This window comes from Solea senegalensis, linkage group LG19, assembly GCF_019176455.1.
Source record: "Solea senegalensis isolate Sse05_10M linkage group LG19, IFAPA_SoseM_1, whole genome shotgun sequence".
Taxonomy (NCBI): Eukaryota; Metazoa; Chordata; class Actinopteri; order Pleuronectiformes; family Soleidae; genus Solea; species Solea senegalensis.
The window spans coordinates 13,348,926-13,367,825 of NC_058038.1; the positions used below are offsets into that span (position 1 = coordinate 13,348,926).

At 41.4% G+C, this 18,900-nt stretch overlaps 1 protein-coding gene across 1 annotated transcript; it reads left to right on the plus strand.

The window, feature by feature from the left end:
* The first annotated feature begins 1,124 nt into the window (after positions 1-1,124).
* Positions 1,125-18,131, plus strand: LOC122784771 (trinucleotide repeat-containing gene 6A protein-like). The gene is made up of 4 exons (XM_044050107.1): positions 1,125-1,267; positions 6,277-6,377; positions 6,606-6,627; positions 16,697-18,131. The coding sequence occupies exons 2-4, from the start codon at positions 6,315-6,317 to the stop codon at positions 17,131-17,133; spliced, it is 522 nt and encodes a 173-aa protein (XP_043906042.1). The 5' UTR covers positions 1,125-1,267; positions 6,277-6,314; the 3' UTR covers positions 17,134-18,131.
* The last annotated feature ends 769 nt before the right edge of the window (positions 18,132-18,900 follow it).

Consider the following 18,900-nt stretch of genomic DNA (forward strand, 5'->3'; position numbering starts at 1 on the left):
ATCCTGTGGTGGAGATACGGTTTCCGCTGATTGCCATGTGCAATAGGAATTTCTCATTCCGAAAGCAGCCAGACTATTGACTGGTTTTGTCACCAGGCAGACATTTCACAAAGCACAACAACATTTCAGATCAGGAAAAAGGAAGGACCCAGCTAACAATTTTTGGTTGCCAGAATGTACTGGGAACTTCTAGGTTCTCCTGTGATTAATATGGAAGGTTTTCATAATGTTCCCCGAATGTTAGTTTTTGGTCACACATTTGGTTCCCAGAATGTTATGTTGTAATGTTTGTCCCAACCTTGTATTATTATACATATATGTACATATGTAATCATTATATGTAACTAATATCATTTTAAGAAACTTGATATAATTAAAATATTTATTTTCAGTCACTGGACAAAAAAAACCTGGTAGAATTTCAGTATCATTTCCTGTTTTGTCGTGTATTAATCTCAACAGCATGGATAAACATTTTAAATGTTTTTGAATGAAAATGAAAATAATGATATAAGAATGACCGTCCCGCATATCGCAATTCCTGTCATAAATAATGGTAGTTAGATATTTATTCAAAATCGTTCAGCCTTGGTTACATCTAAGAAGACCATCTGTCAACAGGTCAAACCTTAAAAGAGACAACAGCAGAAGGCCACACACAAACATGTGCCATTTTACTAGATGTCATGTGTACCTCATAATAGTGGCAAGTAACATTTTTGGAAGAAATATTTACTTTTGTAAAAGACTGTTTAATGCTTTCTATACAAGTTATTTGTTTGTTTATTTCGAGGGAACTTTTTGCTTTTCAGACTATTCAAAAGTAACATTAGAAACTGTGCCCTCTGTTGGTGTACTAACACAACACAGGCTCAGTATATACACAGTGACATGCATTTACACTGTGGTTGTTAGTTAAACAGTTGTTTACTTCGTTGTGAATCTGAGGTCAGGAGAGAGTGTATGTGTGTGTGTGTGTGCATTAGTCCGAGCGCATCAGTGCAGAGGGCAGTGATGAAGGGGCTGCAGTTGTCATGGAAACACGGGGCGAGGGGGTAGGGGGGTGCGCGCATTACTGGGGCGGTGGGGGAGAGGAGGGGAGGGGACCGTTTGTTTTGTTATTGAAGGTCACGTGGCAAGGTGAAGCTCCACCCCCTCCTCCCCCTGTTACCACCGATTCAACCGTCTCGAGCTCCTGCTCCGGTCAGTTACTACAAAATGGCTGCAGAGGCTTCGCCGCTGACGAGCCCTTGCTAAACGCTTCATGGTAGGATTTATTCTTCCCCTCTGGCTTCGCAGCACGACACAGCAGCGGCTCGTCCCTTTACACTGTTGGAAATACGCGGCGTTTTTGGAGCTTAAAATGGCAGCTGCTGGAGAAGGAGCAAACAATATTTTCAGCTCACTCTGACATCAGTGTTGTCTTCGCTGCTACGACTGTTTCACCGCTGCTGTCGCCGACAGAGTCCCAGCTTTGCTGTTATTCTTTGACGATAGTGCTCGCATTTCTTGTCATTTGCGTGGGTTCGATAAGTTTTCTGCATAGCAGTTGCTTGAGCTAGCTGCACACTGCAAATGATTCAAGGGCACCCCGTGTCATTGCTCGTTGGCTTGTCGTTATGTGTAGTAGCTTAGCATGCATAGGTTGGTGCGAGCAGCTTGGACCTAATATGCATCACCAGACGGGCAATAAACGCAGAGGCTGAATTTGAATGAACCACGGCACTTATGACATGTCCTGTCCTGTTGTCTTTTTGCCCGTGCATCAGTATCCATTCAACTGTTCATTTGATCAACACCTCTATTAGTTTGGGTGCTTCTGTCCTTCACTTTCACACAATGTTTGGAAAGTGACTTCGTTATTGTGCGTAAAATCCAAATATGCTTCATACTATAATCTGGCTGGAAGGATTAATCAATTGTCACTCGATTACTAAATTGTCAGCCGGCGTGTTTCCGATTTCATCCTTGTAATGTAAGTATGTTCTGGTCTCCTTGCCCCTCTGTGGTGGCACACTTGTGTTTGGATTTGTTTTAAAATGTTTCACTTTTGATACACAAACAATTCCAGCATGTTATTGACCAAACAACTGAAAAATTAGCCTAGGAAATAAGCAACAGTTTTAATTGATAATGGATAGGATAAGCATAAGTTACAGTGCCAATAGTCAGTGTGTATCCATGGGGCCTGAAGTTACTTTGTAATGTTCTAGGGTTTGTGGTTTTATTAAGTGAAACGTGCACACACATTAAAACAGGTCACTTGTGTTCATGTTTTGTTGCTTCCTGTGCCACCATGGTGACAGCCATCACTCCCTGTTGCAGCTTTACATCCTGCAGTGACAAACACAGTCTTCATGGAGAGGGCAGTGTGTGTAGACTGGGAATGCCAGCTCCTTGATGCATGTGGAGGGCGGACTGACGTAAGCTTTTAGGCCTGCTGGTTTTACTGATGTGTTGGAGTCCCTAAATTGGGCCCTGGCTTGGCAGGGGATGAAGCAGCAGTGGCGGTTAAGGGAAGGGGGTGAGTTTTTTTTCTGTCCCTGCTAGGTCAGGGCCCCCAGTCAGCACCCATGCTGCTGAAAGAGGCAGTGTGTAAAGAGGCGCCAAAGGGGGCTTGATAACAAAAACATGCCACTAAATACTGAGATTACTATACAGCTTAGGTCACAGCCCCTTTTTCACTGAAAAACTCTCAGTGGCCTTTTATGTACTGCTGGACGAGAGGACCAGGGGGCATTTTGCCAGATTGTGTTATTTGATTTGGTGTGTTGTTTGGTTTCATTGATCAGATACTTAGCTGGACTCCTCAGTGAGGAAATGATGAGCTTGCACTCAGTGGAAAAAAAAAGGTTTTGCTGTTTTATTTAAAAACAGGTCTTCTCGAATACTACCTCCATTCACTTCCATTCATTTTAAATGCTGGGTAGGTATATGACAGATTTTTGCACAGATTATATTTCAAAACTTGTAGTTTTCAGTCTATAAATGACAGTTTTTTAGATAAATATTTCTCTCTATTTTTTTAATATTTGAAGACATTGGAAATAGTGCAGTAACTGTATGTGATAGTATGTATGTGTAGATAGTAGGGGATGAACCACTATGTTGTCAACCAACCTCTCACTACTTTTCCAGCTGACAACTGACACTGTGATTGGAGGCAGCACTATCAATGTGTGGACACAAGTTATTTTAGGGCCTGTTTAGAACACAGTAGTATGACATAGTGTTGGTTTCTGTTTTCTTTGTTATTAGCCTGGGCCAGGAAGCATTAACGAGAATAGCCTCAGATAGTTAAGAGACTACAATCCTCTTTGCACAGCACATGGACAGTCGGTGCTTACCTAGCAGTTTTTAAACCCTCACACACATTTAAAGATGGCAGTGACTGCTTGGCCCCTTGCTTTTTTCTGCACTGTAGCCTAGCAGATGTTCTTCAGAGCTATTTTAAAAATCATATAGTCCAAACATGCGATTGTGCAGACGTGAAGAGGGGGCTGCACATCCTGCCATAGCTCTGGCGACTGCTACTGTGGTTGCTAGCAAGCGTTCTCCCAAGGGCTTGCCGTGCTCTTGTTTGGCTTGCAGTGGCATTCCTGGCTCTGTGCCCAGCGACTGCCGTCTAGCACCCCTTCCCCCATCTCTCACACAAACACAGAAACCAACCCCATTAATTCTAGCACCCTCATCCTCAGTGCTTCATTTAGAGGCATTTACATGCCCACAGCAGTACCTGTGCCTGTGACAGGTCCCCTCTCCCTTTCCTCTGCTCTGACTTTTTGCTTTTTATACCTTCCTTTGTAAAGTGAATGACTGTCTGGATTTAAGAGGGACACCAAGCTCTAATCTTGTTGTTCTAACAGGATGGTGTAATTCCACAACACCGCTGAGCTCACTAGTCATTGGTGCATCTTTCATGTCAACACTCACCATGTTTCCCTACTGCAAGCAGTTTCTCATGATATAGCTAGTTGAGGACACATCAAATCAAAAAACATTGACATAGGCTGTTCTTTCTAATTCTGTTATTTATTAGAATTGAATTAATGTTCTCATTTAAATTTGCTTTTGGTGCTCCTCAAAATAAACATTTAAAATATCTTTGATAATGCATGAGTCATTTAAAAAGATTGCATGTTCTGTTCCATTATATTACCAGAGGTACAGCAGCATGTGGGCATCTCTCACCATGCTGATCCCAAGGCATTCACATCTGTCCAAGCCAGGCAGGTGTTTGGGAATGAGACAGTGGCTCTCAATGAGTACAAAGCTGTCTCTATCCTGCCCAGGGACCAAATGTTTCTTAAAGAGAAATCACTTTGATGGGCTTTTCAGCACACTCCCTCCTCATTCAGGTTGAAGGTCAACATCAGATCTCATTAACCGGAGCATCTCTCTTAGCCTCTGACCCTCAATAGCACAAGCCCAGTGATTCCTCTGAAAGAAGCAGCACCCATTATATTTAGACTGGCAGCTGCAGCTCAAGGCTCCATATCAGGCTTTTGAAGATAAAAAACTGGTAGATGGGTGTCGAGTGGCAAGGAGGTTTTTGTGTCAAAGCAAATTCAAGTAACCTGACCACAGGCCAACAGTTTGAATAACAGTCTCATTTTATTTTGAAACTGCTTTTCATTGCTGCTCTTTTGTGCCATCAAGAGTGTGGCTGAAATCATTTATCAGTTCCTGCTTATACTGAAGGCACGTGCTGCATGGGCAACATTATTTACAGTATTTGGCACTGTTGATACTTAGTGGTAGTATGTTTAATTTTTTTAGGTTTTGTAAAAACATAATTTATCATTGAAGTGGGACTGGACTTACTAAAACCACCAAATTAGTGTTTTAAACTTCTTTATTGACTGAAATTAACAAACACAAATCTGATGGAATGCCGCTTGTCTGAACGCCATCTTGCAGGGCAGCTGGAGGCAATCCCAGCTGACGTAGGAAAAGTGCAGTACACCCCGGACTGGTCGCCAGTCCATTGCAGGGCCAACAAACAATTCACTCTCACATTCACACCCACCGTGTCCATTTAACCTCTGCATGTTTTTGGACTGTGGGAGAAAACCCGCACACACACAGGGAGAACGTGCAAATCTCACACAGAAAGGTCTCAACCTGGATGCAAATTGGCAATCTTCTTGCTGTAAGGCAGCAGTGCTAGCCCCGTGCTCCACCGTGTGGCCCCTATGTATTTATTGAATCATTTATTTCACAGTGTGCTTCATTGTCCATTTGCAACTAATAGCACAATGTAATGTGCATAGTATTACTCCCATTTGCTTCCTTCCATAGAGGATTGGTTATAATGTCTGCACATGTGATAGTAGTTTAGATGATATAAAGAACAGATGGTCTGGGAAGTGAATGGGATGTTCCCACATGATGACCTTGTGTCACCTGTTTGCTAGCCACATAATCTTAAGAGCTGAAGTGACCACAGCATGATGGAGACTGTGGTAGCAGTTGCTGTCGTCAAATTCAGTAAGCATGATTAGTATGGTAAATATACTTTTAAATGTATAATTAGTCCCAACTCATAAGCAACAATTTGGGAATCTTAAGTCACAATCACTTAATCAAGTGTGAGTCCTACTTAGTACTTTTCTAAGCTCAGCAATTGTTTAACTTTTAGGAAAACATGGGCCAAAGAACTGGCTTGGCTACACAACTGGAAGCTTATGGCTTATTTCCACCGGCTCTACCCGTCTCGGCATGGCACGACACGGCACGATTAGGTTGCTACTCCACTACTAGAGGTTGCTACTCCACTACAAAACAAGTACCTTCTTATGAATTACCTACTTTTTAACATAACTGATGCAGCATTATCAGTTATGTTAAAATGTGTTGCCCTGACTGGGTGTGGAGTCTAAAGAATGGGGGCATTGTGTCATTGGTCACATCTATACTCGACCTGCAAAGCCCCATTAATGGTTCTTAGAACCAACCCCACCAACCACCTAACAAAAGCACACGCTTGCACACAATTCCAGATGTCACTGGTTCACAAGAAATATGCAAAAAACACACATTCTTTTGTCTGGTGGTTGCATTATGTTCACACATGTGATTTTGTGTGCAACAACAGTGTTCACTGACAATAAAGACTTTAAACCTTGGAAAACCACAGCAAAACAATGCAGCACACTGAATGTAAAGATTCTGCAGGTGTTCACCTGCTGACACACAGTAGGTTTGTCATAAGCTGGCTTTTGGAAATAAAGCAGTTTTTCATTATTTTTCTTTTTCCCTTTTATTGTAATTCAGCTGTGAATAGAAGCAACACACGAGAAGAGAACCATTTGATGGAAGATACGAAAAAGAAAAAGCCAGAAGAAAAGAAAAAGAAAGAAGCCGCTCAGAAAAAGGTAAACTGCATAACACCTGACTTAAAGTAAATGATCAGTCGGAGTTGATTTATACAGCACCTTCCATACAAAGCAATGCAACTCAAAGTGCTTCACAAGATGAAAACTAAATATTTATTGGGAATAAACATGAACCTGTTGGCATACACTAGCCTCTAATAATTTGCCCTGGCTGGTTTTGCATGATTTTGTTTTTCTCTGTGCTTATGCATTTTTCTCTTATTTCAGGCAACAGAAGAGATAACCAAAGGTGAGTTGAGGAATCTTGTATTTTCTATTTCTGCATTCTGCAAGTTTGTTTTATGTCTGCAGGTTTTCCTGCCATGAAGCATATGTTAAACTTCATATTAATAATGATACTTTTAGACTGAGCAGAGGCTGACTTTGTAGTAGGTGTCTGCAGGATTCATTTTTTGCCACTGAGACTCAGCTTAGCCACTGTTCACGACTGTACCATTTGCATTTGAAGCATACAAACAACTTTAATTGAGAACATTAGCAGCAACCAGGTGGTCCACACTACCTGAGCCAGAAAGGAGGCCAGGTGCCCATACAAGACTAATAAGGAGCTTGGGGATTTTGCAGCTGCTCCTCAGGTCTCCCCATTGGCTCCTCAGGCATACAGTGCCTAGGAGGGTAAAGGTGAGGGGGAATATCACAAGACAAGAAAACAATGAAATAACCACCAAACAAACAAAAGTGGATGAGGGTTATAATAAACTTTAAATAACTTTAATAAACTTTAAATATAACTTCAAGTTGGCTTGTGTTGGAAAGCATGTCCTTTACTAGCAGGTGCAGATCCACACTACCCTTAGTCACCTCCAAGCCAATTCTGTTAACAACGAGAGAGAGAGGGTGGAAAGCAGTGACGGACAGTAAGTTAGCCCAGGAGGCGGGAGCAGATCTCCTTGCTGATGATAAGAGGGCAGATGGGAGAGGGACTTACTGACTTTCAAGGGACAGGCAGGGTTGATCTGATTAGAACTCCTGGTCAACATCGACAGACTGCTTTGTGCTCAGCAGAAGGATGGGCCACTGATTACAAATGAGTGTTTTTGTGCTCATAGTAGTAAGTCAGGCTGTGTACAACTGTGAAATCTGTCATCAAGGTTCAGTGCCTCGACCTCCCACTCTGTCCCTGAAGAATGAGTTAATGAGACTGTAGCAGGGTTTCCCATACATTGACCAATTTGTGGGCTGTCACAGAATCAACAGTGCCTGCCAATTTGTGGCGGCGGAGGGGATCACCCTCCTCTGCCACAAATAGCTGGCTGCTCTGTGGGAAACACTGCTGTAGTGACAGAGGTTCCCCTCTTACCCTTTATTCTCCTCTTCTGCGTCACCCTTGGCCCCTCACAGTTTGCTGCACTTATGAGTATGATTTGGGTTAGCTATGTTAGTTTTCTCTGTGTCTCTTATTTACTTGGTGTTGTTTTGCTACCCCCAGCAAATTGACCTCCATACAACATCTTTCCTCCCTATCTTCAAACCAGGCTCTGATTTACACAATTATTGTATTGGCTGCCGATCATGACCTTAATTCACTGTGATCACCTCTTCCTTAAATTACTTTTTTGACTTTAAAGGCTTCATCTACATGGAAACATAACAATTCAATTGTTTTCATTTCAAAACGTTTTCTTTAAACAATTCAGTGTTCACCCACCCAAAATAACTCCAAATGCTGTAGTGCATATGCCAGGCCTGTACATGGCACTGTAATTCAGCTTGAGAAATACACCTAATAGGGATGAGATGTGGAGTTTGTGCATAAAGCATGCATGCTGTGTACAGACCTTTCTAAATAAAGCTTTATTCAAACAGGTGTACATTATGATGTATACAATCACAGAATTAGAGACAGAATGAACCAAGCCAGGGGGACTAAGGAAAGAAAGTAAACGTTATCATAAAGCGAATAAACCAAGCAATCTCCAAACAGAAGAAGAGGAAGATGACAAAGATAATGACATTGAATACAAGAGCATGAGAGAGAGAGAGAGAGAGAGTGGTGTGGCTATGACCTCACCATTTTCCCAAAGTAGCACATTAGTTGTATACACAAAAACGCAAGGGTGGGTTTTTAGGTTTTCCAATCGTCATGTTTAAGGCCTCCCAAAATGCTGGATCCATGTGGATAAAAAGAAATAATGCAACATTTTTGCAGATTCTCCTAAATTTTTTAGGATCCTGAGTAGTTAGAAGTAATTTGCTACTCCAAGTATGTGTGTACTCTGCTGTGTCCATGGCCTTCATCTCCAACCATGTTTGGTCAGTTTCCAACAAGATTGTTATTAATATTGTTAGAGGAAAGTCTTACTTTTCTCCAAGGATTTCTCCAAGATATGAATCTTTTTATTTGAATAAAATCCTGTTAGATAAAAGAAGAAACTCTGAAGCTATATTCATAAATGTTATTGTGATGTCAAATATTACACTAATGATAGTCTTCAGAAGAAAGACCATTAAAAAAAGACTATAAAACACCAAACCAAACAAAAATGTGTGATTAATTCACTAATGGACTAAAGGAGGCAGATTGTCTGTAATACTTAAGCAGAGTACCCCATGGAACTAATTAGGAGAACAGGGCTAGTATGGAGGCGGAATAAACAGTCATCCATACACAGGAGATTTTCTGGAAGACCTCGAGCACCATAGTAACACTTCACCACCTCCTGTCTGGTCTAACAGAGAATCCCACCTTGGGACCAACAGGAGAAATTATCAGAGGGCAACGGGAAAACCTGAAGGAAGGTGGGCTGTAAGGAAGGAGATGTGATGAATTTGCTTTGGTTATATTTGTGCAATGTTCACGGAGGCGGATGCTAAAAGTGGTTGCCTTTGGCTGGTTTTATAAAGTTGAAATAGGACATGAGATAGCAGAAGAAACAGACATAGCCAAGTGAAGCTGCGAGAATGCAATTTTCTGTTTACCAGCACAGCCGAGAGGGCCCTTTGTAGGATATTTCTCCTGGCTTCTTTCTGTGACACACATACACATCTTTCCCTCTCACTCTCCAGTCCCCTGTTGTGACGCATATGAACATTTTGTGCCTCTGAAAACACACATTATGTCACCTAACTTTTCACAAATACCACACAGGCTAATCCTTCTGCTGCACAACTGACAGTGTTGTGAATTTCATCAGCAAATGTAGCACAGTCACCTCCAAATCCCAAAATACTTGCAAGGCTGCCTTCACACCCATATCAATTTATACATGCAAACTTTGATATATTTAGTGCAGTGTGTTTGGGTTGGTTTGAAAGCCATTTGCTGAACTCAGGTGCAGACTAAACAGCTGAGCTGAGACCGCCTTCAAAAGGAGGGCCTCAGTTTTCTTCCAAGCTAATTCTGGTGTGGTTCTTTTTTGGTTTGAAGGCAAAACGGACAAACCACAAATTTCATGATAGTAGATGTATCATTTAAACATTGCATTATTTCAAAACCTCAACTACTGTTAGAATAAATCAATCTGTGTATCACAAACCGTTCAAGAAATAACTCCTTAAGTGATCTCAGTAAGTGAATAGAGAGATTATATAGCTGTTTGACTGAAAAGGATTCACAAATGTTCACCTGCTGTTGGCAAAAATGTCAGACATGGTGACAGATTAATCTGATCAATCATATTATTAGAAAATATTGTACATTGTTTATATATAATTAGTAAAAATAACCCTAAGATCTTAAATTCAAGCTCTTCAGAAACCCTGTAACCACGAGTGTGGTAGATCTGAAATGAATAAGTTGACACCCCGTGCAGCCATAACATTAAATCCCATAAACTTCTTACTTGCTCAGATATCTATGGTCACGGAAAAGCCTTTTAACATTTTCCAGGTTTATCAGTGGGCCGCTGGACTGTAATTGTTATTTCACATTGTGTGTGTGTTTGCCATACAAGTTGTAATCTCACAACTGTGATTATCTAGTTCTGACCAACCCTCCCCAGGAAAGCACCGCATTCCAGATTATACAGATTAATAGTGTGAGACATTAGCCTCTGTCACTCTCACAACCCACGCCGTCTACCATCAAGTATTTGCACTTGAGTTGCTGTCGGAGGGTTAATGACCTATTGCATTTGTGTTCGTGCTGTGCATTTTATGCTCATCAAAGAAAGACGGGGGCAACGTTCTTGCACATCAAGGCACACATTTACATTGTGTAATAAAAGATAACATTATTATAAAGTAGTGTTGCGGCAGTAATTCCTTAAAAGATTAATTTACCATTTCACATTCCCTTAATTACGCCTAGCGCCTTGTGTTGGAGAGTCATAAATTGTGCTGTGATCAGGGGGGTGTTTATACCAGTGTGCTTCTTGTCATCAACGCTGCCTCTTTTACATGTCTTATCCCACTGAGCACAGTTTAAATGGATGCATTAGCAGTGATGATTAACTGCATTTTAAAGAGCAACAGAGGTAAGGGCTTGATTGCGGTTGCCTTATAAATTATCCACCTGAGCCTATTGCCAGTAAATGTAGTCAGCTCAGTATTTTTGAATTATTATTATTATTATTTTTATTAACACAACTGACCTGGTGTTTTCAGGTTTTCTGCTTTTCTCTCAGTTGAGGTCAAATATATGTTCATAAAGTGTTTTTTCCCTCTTTTAAGTTGTGACTTGGAGTGTGCTATGTCTGGTTGTTCACGTGAGCTGTGATAGGGAGGATGCACTGATATACAACTGATGCACTGATTAAACAACTGTGCCCAATCACACATGTCTAAAATTAAGACTCACTCAGGAGTTAAACAACTAACATTACGCAATAAATAATCATTTTATTGGTGACACATTGAATTTGCATGCTAGGGACACAGTAGCAATGAGTCTGTCTCTGTCCTTCGTCTGTCGGCTGAGAGCAACCCCTGTCTTCCAGTTCAAAGGCCAGCTCTGGCCGTAACATGTCTGCAGGTTACTTGTTAAATTGGTGTTGCATTGTCGTTTGTTGCTCCATACAGATACCTAGTATAAGACAGTAGAATGCTGTCATCTACATAGGCAAGTTTTCACAATTACATATGTATTGCATGTGATTCAGCTGGGGGTGGTTTTTTCCTCTTAACTACAGTGTCATATTTATTCACTTGTAATTAATCCCTTTAATCTCCTTTCTTGTGTGGTGCACTACTCGTGTTTTAAACCCAGAGGAGGAAAGAGATGTAGAAAGCTTAAGACATGTCTCCCTGTCCAGCTCACATGTTGTTGGTACTCTTTCTTCTGCCTCTGTTTTATTAGACATCTGATACAGATCTAGTAACTTCCAGGTTTCTGGTTTTACTAAAATCAGAGTTATGCGCTCTGCTTTGAGAGTTTGGCAGCAACACCAGGTTGAAGTGGCTCACTTGAAATGGAGTGTGATGGTTTGCATCTTGGAGAATAAAACAAAAATGTATATGCATAGATTAAAAGACTATAGTTTTGATAATTTTTAATTTACCATGGCCCTAATACACCAATCTAAATTATAAACCAAAGCCGTTTTCATACATGAACTAAGGGTAACGTTTGTCTTGAGACATTCACTAGAGTTTGCCATTCACATTTGACATGCACACTGCGGGAGGTCGTCTGGGTGAGTTGTAGCAAGGATCCAGGCTAGGGTGTGGCACCTGGCTTGAGTGTGCAGGAAGCAGGACACAGGCGATTCTCTTGCTACAAATCCTGCTTTTTCTCCTGTATTCTCATAGCTCATTTGGACATAAACCGTAGATTACACCAAAGCTGGCAGGAGAACTTTATGGGAATCTCCCGGATGACTTATACAAACATTTGCGTCACACATACAGCCCCTCTTCACAGTCCCCAGAGAATCTGAAAAGTGCAGTGCCTGAAAGCAGTGCTGAAAATCATCCATCTGGATATTAAGCAACAGTGACCTGTCTACAAGTTGAGTACACCTCCGAGTACAATGCACTAATAGCAATGGCTTAGGCATTGATCCATCTCCTTTGCAATTTTGTTCAGGTCAACATTTAAAGCTGTGCCAGCACAAAAGTAACTGACCTTTTTTAAGGTGAGGTAGAAAAAGGCATGCACCTCCAGTAAGAATATTTAGAAGGTTGCATGCCTCTTTAAATGGCAATTCCATTTATAAAAACATGTGTTTTTGCTGTTGGTTTTGAGTAGTACTGATCTGTGTGCCTCTTCCTCCCTTAATCTTCAAGGACATATGGCCCATGTTTTTCTGCTTTTACCAAGGAAAGACACTGAAAAGGAGCACTGTCGATTCTCTCCACCTGCTTCTTTCTTCTTTATCAACCTTGAACTTTCTAATATCTCTCCTGACAACCTCCTCCAACTTCATATAGATCTTAAACAGCTAGGCAAGCATGCCATGATATTTTCTCTTAGAAAATTAAGACTCCTTTTAAGTGGAAAATGGGACATCTTCCTCTGTGTGAAGCACACATAGCCCCAAGGCCACATTTTTGATGTGTTCTTTGATGAAGTGGGAATTTTCCTGTGCTCCTGCTCCACTGAGGGTTGTGTTTTTCAAATAAGCTCTCAGCGAGACTGACTCTGATCTCATTTTATTCACTTTCACGGTTTTCTGCAAAGCACCTCCTTAAAAAGCTTTAATAAACATTGCCACTATCAGTGGTTTTCACTTGTTTTGGGCTCCTCAGGTAATTTATCAGCTATGGACCATAGCTGATAAATTAGCTGAGGAGCCTGTAAATAAGAATTTAAATTATTTAAACCAAAATAATCTTTTCCTATCTTTAAGTTCGACTTCGGAGTAAAAGGGAAACGACAAGCTAATGATTATATTGTGATATATATAGATATCAAATAATAAAAAAAGGAGATCATGATAATATTTTTCTCCATATCGCTCAGCCCTACTCTCCTTGCTCTACCTCCTTCTCTTCCTCTGGTACATTTGGCAGCCACTTCCACTCTCCCTCCTGCTCGCTCTATGTCTCTTCCCTCTGATTGGCTGACAGAGAAGCCAGTGACTGTTCCCCTCCCCCAGCTTCCAGAAGTAACTACGTCACGCATCAGAGTCCCAACTGTAAAACGATCACCTCCATAACTATTTTTATACATTGTGGCGCAAACACAGTGTTCTGTTTTACAGAGAAACTCATCTCCTAAAATCAATATTGAGTATTGACAAGGAGTCATGATGTGCATCTGCTTCCCTAAATACTCATAATAGTAAATCAGAGTAGATCATGTAGGAGAAAGGGAAGCAACAAAGGTGGGAATGGTTGAAGCAAAAGAAGGCAGAGGAAGTAGAGCAGATGTAGAGAAATCCACTGAGAAGTAAGCTCCGCCTCTAGGGTTTCTCTCTGATTCCTGCAGTGAAAGGAAGATCCTTAGACAGATGTGCAGTCAATGGTCCACTTAGGCTACAGCAATGAGGGAATTTAAACAAACCCACGACAGACTTATTTACATACACAGAAAAAACAAGAACACCAACAGTTGCAATATGTGTGTTAGTATTTACTTGTCTGTGCAAATGTATGTTCCATGACACCATCCTGTCCTCTCCCCTGAGCGTGGGCCTCAGCGTTACATAACTCTTTGTTTTTCAGTGTGTCGGGCTGGCCGCAAGTCTGCAAGTTATTCATTGCTTCACTGTACACACTCGGGATGGCAGCCAGAAGTGAAGCACTGCTCCTTATAACTCATTTGGGCCACACAAAGATTTTCTTTCTCTCTCAGTTGTTGCTGTTTCAGTTTTTTTTCCTCCTTGCCTTGTATTTATGACCAGCAACAACTTAAAATACCATTTTGGCTCAATGCACATTATGTCTCGTCAGCTGATGTTTGGGTCTGTTCCTGTACAGCATGTTTAGGTTATTAACACATTTTTTTTGCATCCTGCTTACATTCCCTTACACCAGCTTATTCTGTTACGTAATGAAATGCACTGAAGTGACTATCCATTGTGCTTTTTGCCCTATTAGGCGCCCAGCAGTCACTCTATGACCTCATGCTAATCATCTTGTTTGACTTAGTGGTGCCCTCTGACCTTGCACTTCCACATTCAGTCACAGTTTATTGCCCTCCTGAGGACACTTCACAGCTTTGGCTTCTTCTGTTTTGTTTTTTCCCATTGTCAGTCAGTCATCATCTAACCGCTTTATCCTCCACCAGAGGGTCGCGGGGGGTGCTGTGCCAATCTCAGCTACATCGGGCGATAGGCGGGGTACACCCTGGACAGTTCGCCAGTCCATCGCAGGGCCACACACAGATAGAGACAAACAACCATTCACTCTCACACTCCCTACGGTCAATCTAGAGTGTCCAATTTACCTAATCCCCACATTGCATGTTTTTGGACTGTGGGAGGAAGCCGGAGAACCCGGAGAGAACCCACGCACACACGGGGAGAACATGCAAACTCCATGTAGAAAGGCCCTTGTTCCAACCGGGGCTCGAACCCGGGTCTTCTCGCTGCAAGGCGAGAGTGCTAACCAGTAAACCACCGTGTGGCCCTTTTTCCCATTGTTTTCAAAGAAAATGAATTGTCATCTCTTCTTCACAGTACCCAGATCTGGGTGAATCTGAAGTTTCTATGGCCTCACTAAATTATTTAAAACATTTAACACAAAAAACAACAACAATCATCAGCACAACTGTGTCCCTCTAAAAAAACACTGATGAACTCCCCCTCTCTTGAGAGCATCTTTTTACTTGTGAAGTTTTCATTAACAGATCTCATTAGTGTTCACATCTGAAGTGCATCTCATCTGTCATCATTATCATTTTTTCCTGTTACTCATCATTAAATTTCCCAGGAAAATGGTCTGGATTGTTTTTTTTCCCTTGGGAATCCTGTTTACGTGACGCGGAAACAAAGTTAGATACACTTCGCAGTTCTTCGCAGACCTGTTGGAGAATAATGTTTGTTACTTCAAATTGTTAACAAGGGTCAATTACTTTTATCAGCAGTTAAAGTCTGTTGTTTTTGACTATGCTTAATTGCATCATGTCTTTGGCATTAAAGTAAACAATTGCGTATGTGATATCCCCGTTTTTGTTGTAGATAGAGAAGACGCTATGATATGCGGTTGTGGTGCAGATCATGTTAGCTTTAAAGGGAGGACCACTGCCACACACTTGCATCTCAGACAATAAAGTGTTGCAGTGTGTGTTCTCCAGGGAATGATCCTTCAGGTGTCTTCTTCGGTAACACTGTAGCTTGAGGTTTCATTAAGATTTTCTGTCATCATTTTTTCTTTTATCTTGCTCTAACTTCTGGCGTGTTGGTCCACATGGCTGCAGTCATGAATACATTACCACGCGTGCCTCCCCCTGCTTGTCTTACATGGTGTGCGTCAACCTGGCTTCATGATGGTTCATGGTTCATTGTCATTGTCAATATGGGGATGAAGTTAGTTCTATTGACTATATATCAAGTGTAAGGGAGGAAAAGTTCTATCGTGAATATATATCATAATTGTTTTATCTCTCAGCCCTATGTGCAGCCCACTCCACAGCAGGCTAAATTCCTTGTCTTCTACTTGACCTCTTCAACACTTTCCCTCCATGTACCATGTGACCATGTACCATAGCAGAATTTGAGTGCTGTGTGTTTTGGCCATTCCAAAAGGCTCAAAGTTTACTACAGTACCACCCTGAGATTATTACAGCCCTTGGCTTCTCCAAAGAGCAGCCATGTGTTTAGACTGACCGCTGCCTAAAATCAAGCCTGTGAATCTGCTGCATTTATAGCCATCGCCTCGTTTGACTTATTCCGCTCATCCAAAAGTGACCATGGCTTTGAAAAGAAGCAGTGGCTTCCAGCAGCTTTCCAGAAAAGACTGAAGCTATATTTCTAATTGCCTTATTTGTATACTTTATGGCCAAGTAATATAATTCAACCTTTTAACATTTTCAAAATACACAGGTTCAAATATGCAGTAATCAAAAGTTTCATACACTGGTTCTTTTTTGGCATGTCCCAATCAGCCTTTTGGTCCCCTGATTCAATCGTTTTACTGCCTATGAGTACACATGTTTTTTAAGTGATTGGTAATTTTTAAAAAGCATAGAAAATAATATTCCTGAATGAAGTTTAGAGAGAAAGAACACTCCAGTGGTAGAGGAGTCTCAAAAGAGAGGGAATAAAAACATATTAGGCATCATATTAAAATATGACCAATTTCAATTTCTGATTTGTTAGAAAATGCTCTTATTGGTTCCGATACGCTATTTGCGGAATCCTACTTCTTTTTGCCAATAAACTTAATCAATAACTAGTCTGTAATTATTTTTGCCTAATGCTTGTGTACCCCCCATCTTCCATCCCTGCTACCCCTCCATCCTTCCACTTCCACAGTGCCAGATTCTGCCAAGCTCAACCCCACTCCTCCTCTTCCCCCTATCAGCCACAGTGCCGCCCCGTCTGTAGCCCCAAGCAGTGGCAATGGCAAGCGTGCTCCCTCCGGAGGTCAGCAGCAGACAACGCAGCAGCCCCAGACTCTGCTTCAGCAGCGCTACCCATCCAGAGAGGTGCCCCCTCGCTTCCGCCAGCAGGAGCACAAGCAGCTGTTGAAGAGAGGTCAGGCTCTGCCTTCTGGAAGTCTGCTTCTCACCACCACAGGACGTCCCTACACTACTGAACCTGCTACGGCTGTAGCCATACACTCCTGCTCCTCTATCTCCACAGCCAGCCTTCCTACAGGTATTTACCTCTCTGCAAAACAGCACCTACGAATTTTATGTTTGGACTGTGCAGGTCAGTTGACTGGCCACAATGTTAAACTAAAGCTGTAGGGGTCGCACATGTTTTTTGACACAGGCATGTATGAGGTACTTGAATATAGTCAACAATCAACTGTGTATGTAAGACATTAGTTAATGTACCTCATACAAACCCTTCAAAAGGTCTGAACTATCAGTTTAAGCTTCAAGTCCTTATCAGGTTTTTCAAGTGCCAGTTTAAATATGGTATTTGTACAAACAAGTACATTTTTTCCACAGCAGTGTTGACACAGAGAAATGCAGAGATGTTTTCTCGTTTGTGAACATAAGAAAAATTAGTGGTACTTCATACTCCCAAGACCCAAGGCCAGGTCCACACTGGATGCATATGCTGATCTGCTGAATCTGGTGCATTTGTCTTTTGACATAGGGTTTGCCTTTGAAAATCATCATCTGTACTCAACTAAATACCAGGACTGTTCAGTATGAAGTTGTGCACAATAGGTCCTGCCAATATTTCACAATGAAACTGAAATAAGACTTCAGAAAACTGGACAGTGTTGTGTTTTTACTGATGTTTAAACTTTGGTGAAAAATAATTTCTCACTGGCTTAGTTTGTTGTAAGAAGCCCCTCAATTCATTTGGTCCAATTTTAGTTTTTTTTTATGCACAATCACAATCATCTGAAGTGCTGTCAGTATTCACTTTTCAATTTTGAAATTGACTTATTTATTTGCACCATTTAACACATAATATTGCTCTGAATCTGAACCCAGAGTTTAAATGTATTTCTTTTTTAATTGTCAGTTGCGGTGAATGACAACTGTTTTGGGACCTTGAGATTCAGAGTTACTGACCTAATGATGAATAATGATTAAAAACATTTGCAAATGTTTTTTTTTAAGGGCATTATCTCATTTCAAGAGCTACGTCTACTCAGTTTTTTTTAGTTCTCTACCTGTTGCAGGTGCTGCTGTTAAGTTCCATTCTGCCTCTGTCTGGCTGTGGATTAAAAATGGGAATAGATTTGTTAAAGGGTAGTGTGTGGAGAATAAATCCAGGCTTGATATCTTGAGTATATTTTCTTTCCCGGAGCTCCTTATGTCACACTAAACAAGGTTCTTGTGTCTTTCCAAGTGTACAAACATGTTCCTTTATAATTATCTCCACTTTGATAATGGTGATTGAAATTCTTTTAAGGGCACATGGGCAGTTCTCACTGTCTAGAGAAAAACACATTTTAGCAGAAGTGTATGTCTGAGCAGCATCAAACCTCACAATGCAATATGAATACAGCTCTGTCACCATGGTGACAGAGCTGTATATCCTGAGTTGTATATCCTGCCTTCTTCTTCTCTGCCTCCTCTCTATCATCATCCTCCTACTCTTGCTTTGCTGACATGCTCCATGGTGTTCCCTGTTTGTTGGAGGAGGAGCAATATGGAGCTAGCTAGTTGGCTGGGCCTCTCAGTGGGCCTGACCTGGCATTGATAGAAAGAAAGTGAGAAGGAAAGAAAGAAATGAGGAGAGAGTGCTCGTGGCAGAGGTCCAGTACTGTGGGCTGAAGTGACTCATAGCTTACGGTAAAAACTGCTGCTTCTCTCCGCCCTTCTTTGGCAGGCCTGCTTCACTTTGCTTTGCTTCTTGTGAACTGAACGATTACTTTATGAACAATGGACAGTAGAACCTTCAAGACTGAAAGCAAAATAGAAGTCCACTGGGAGGGTTTCATGTGCACCAAGTGATAAGTTGTTTGCTAAACATTCAAGGCAACTCACCAGCCTCCCCTTCATAATGCTTCATGTATCTGTTTAAACAAAGTTGATTCTGTTTTGTAA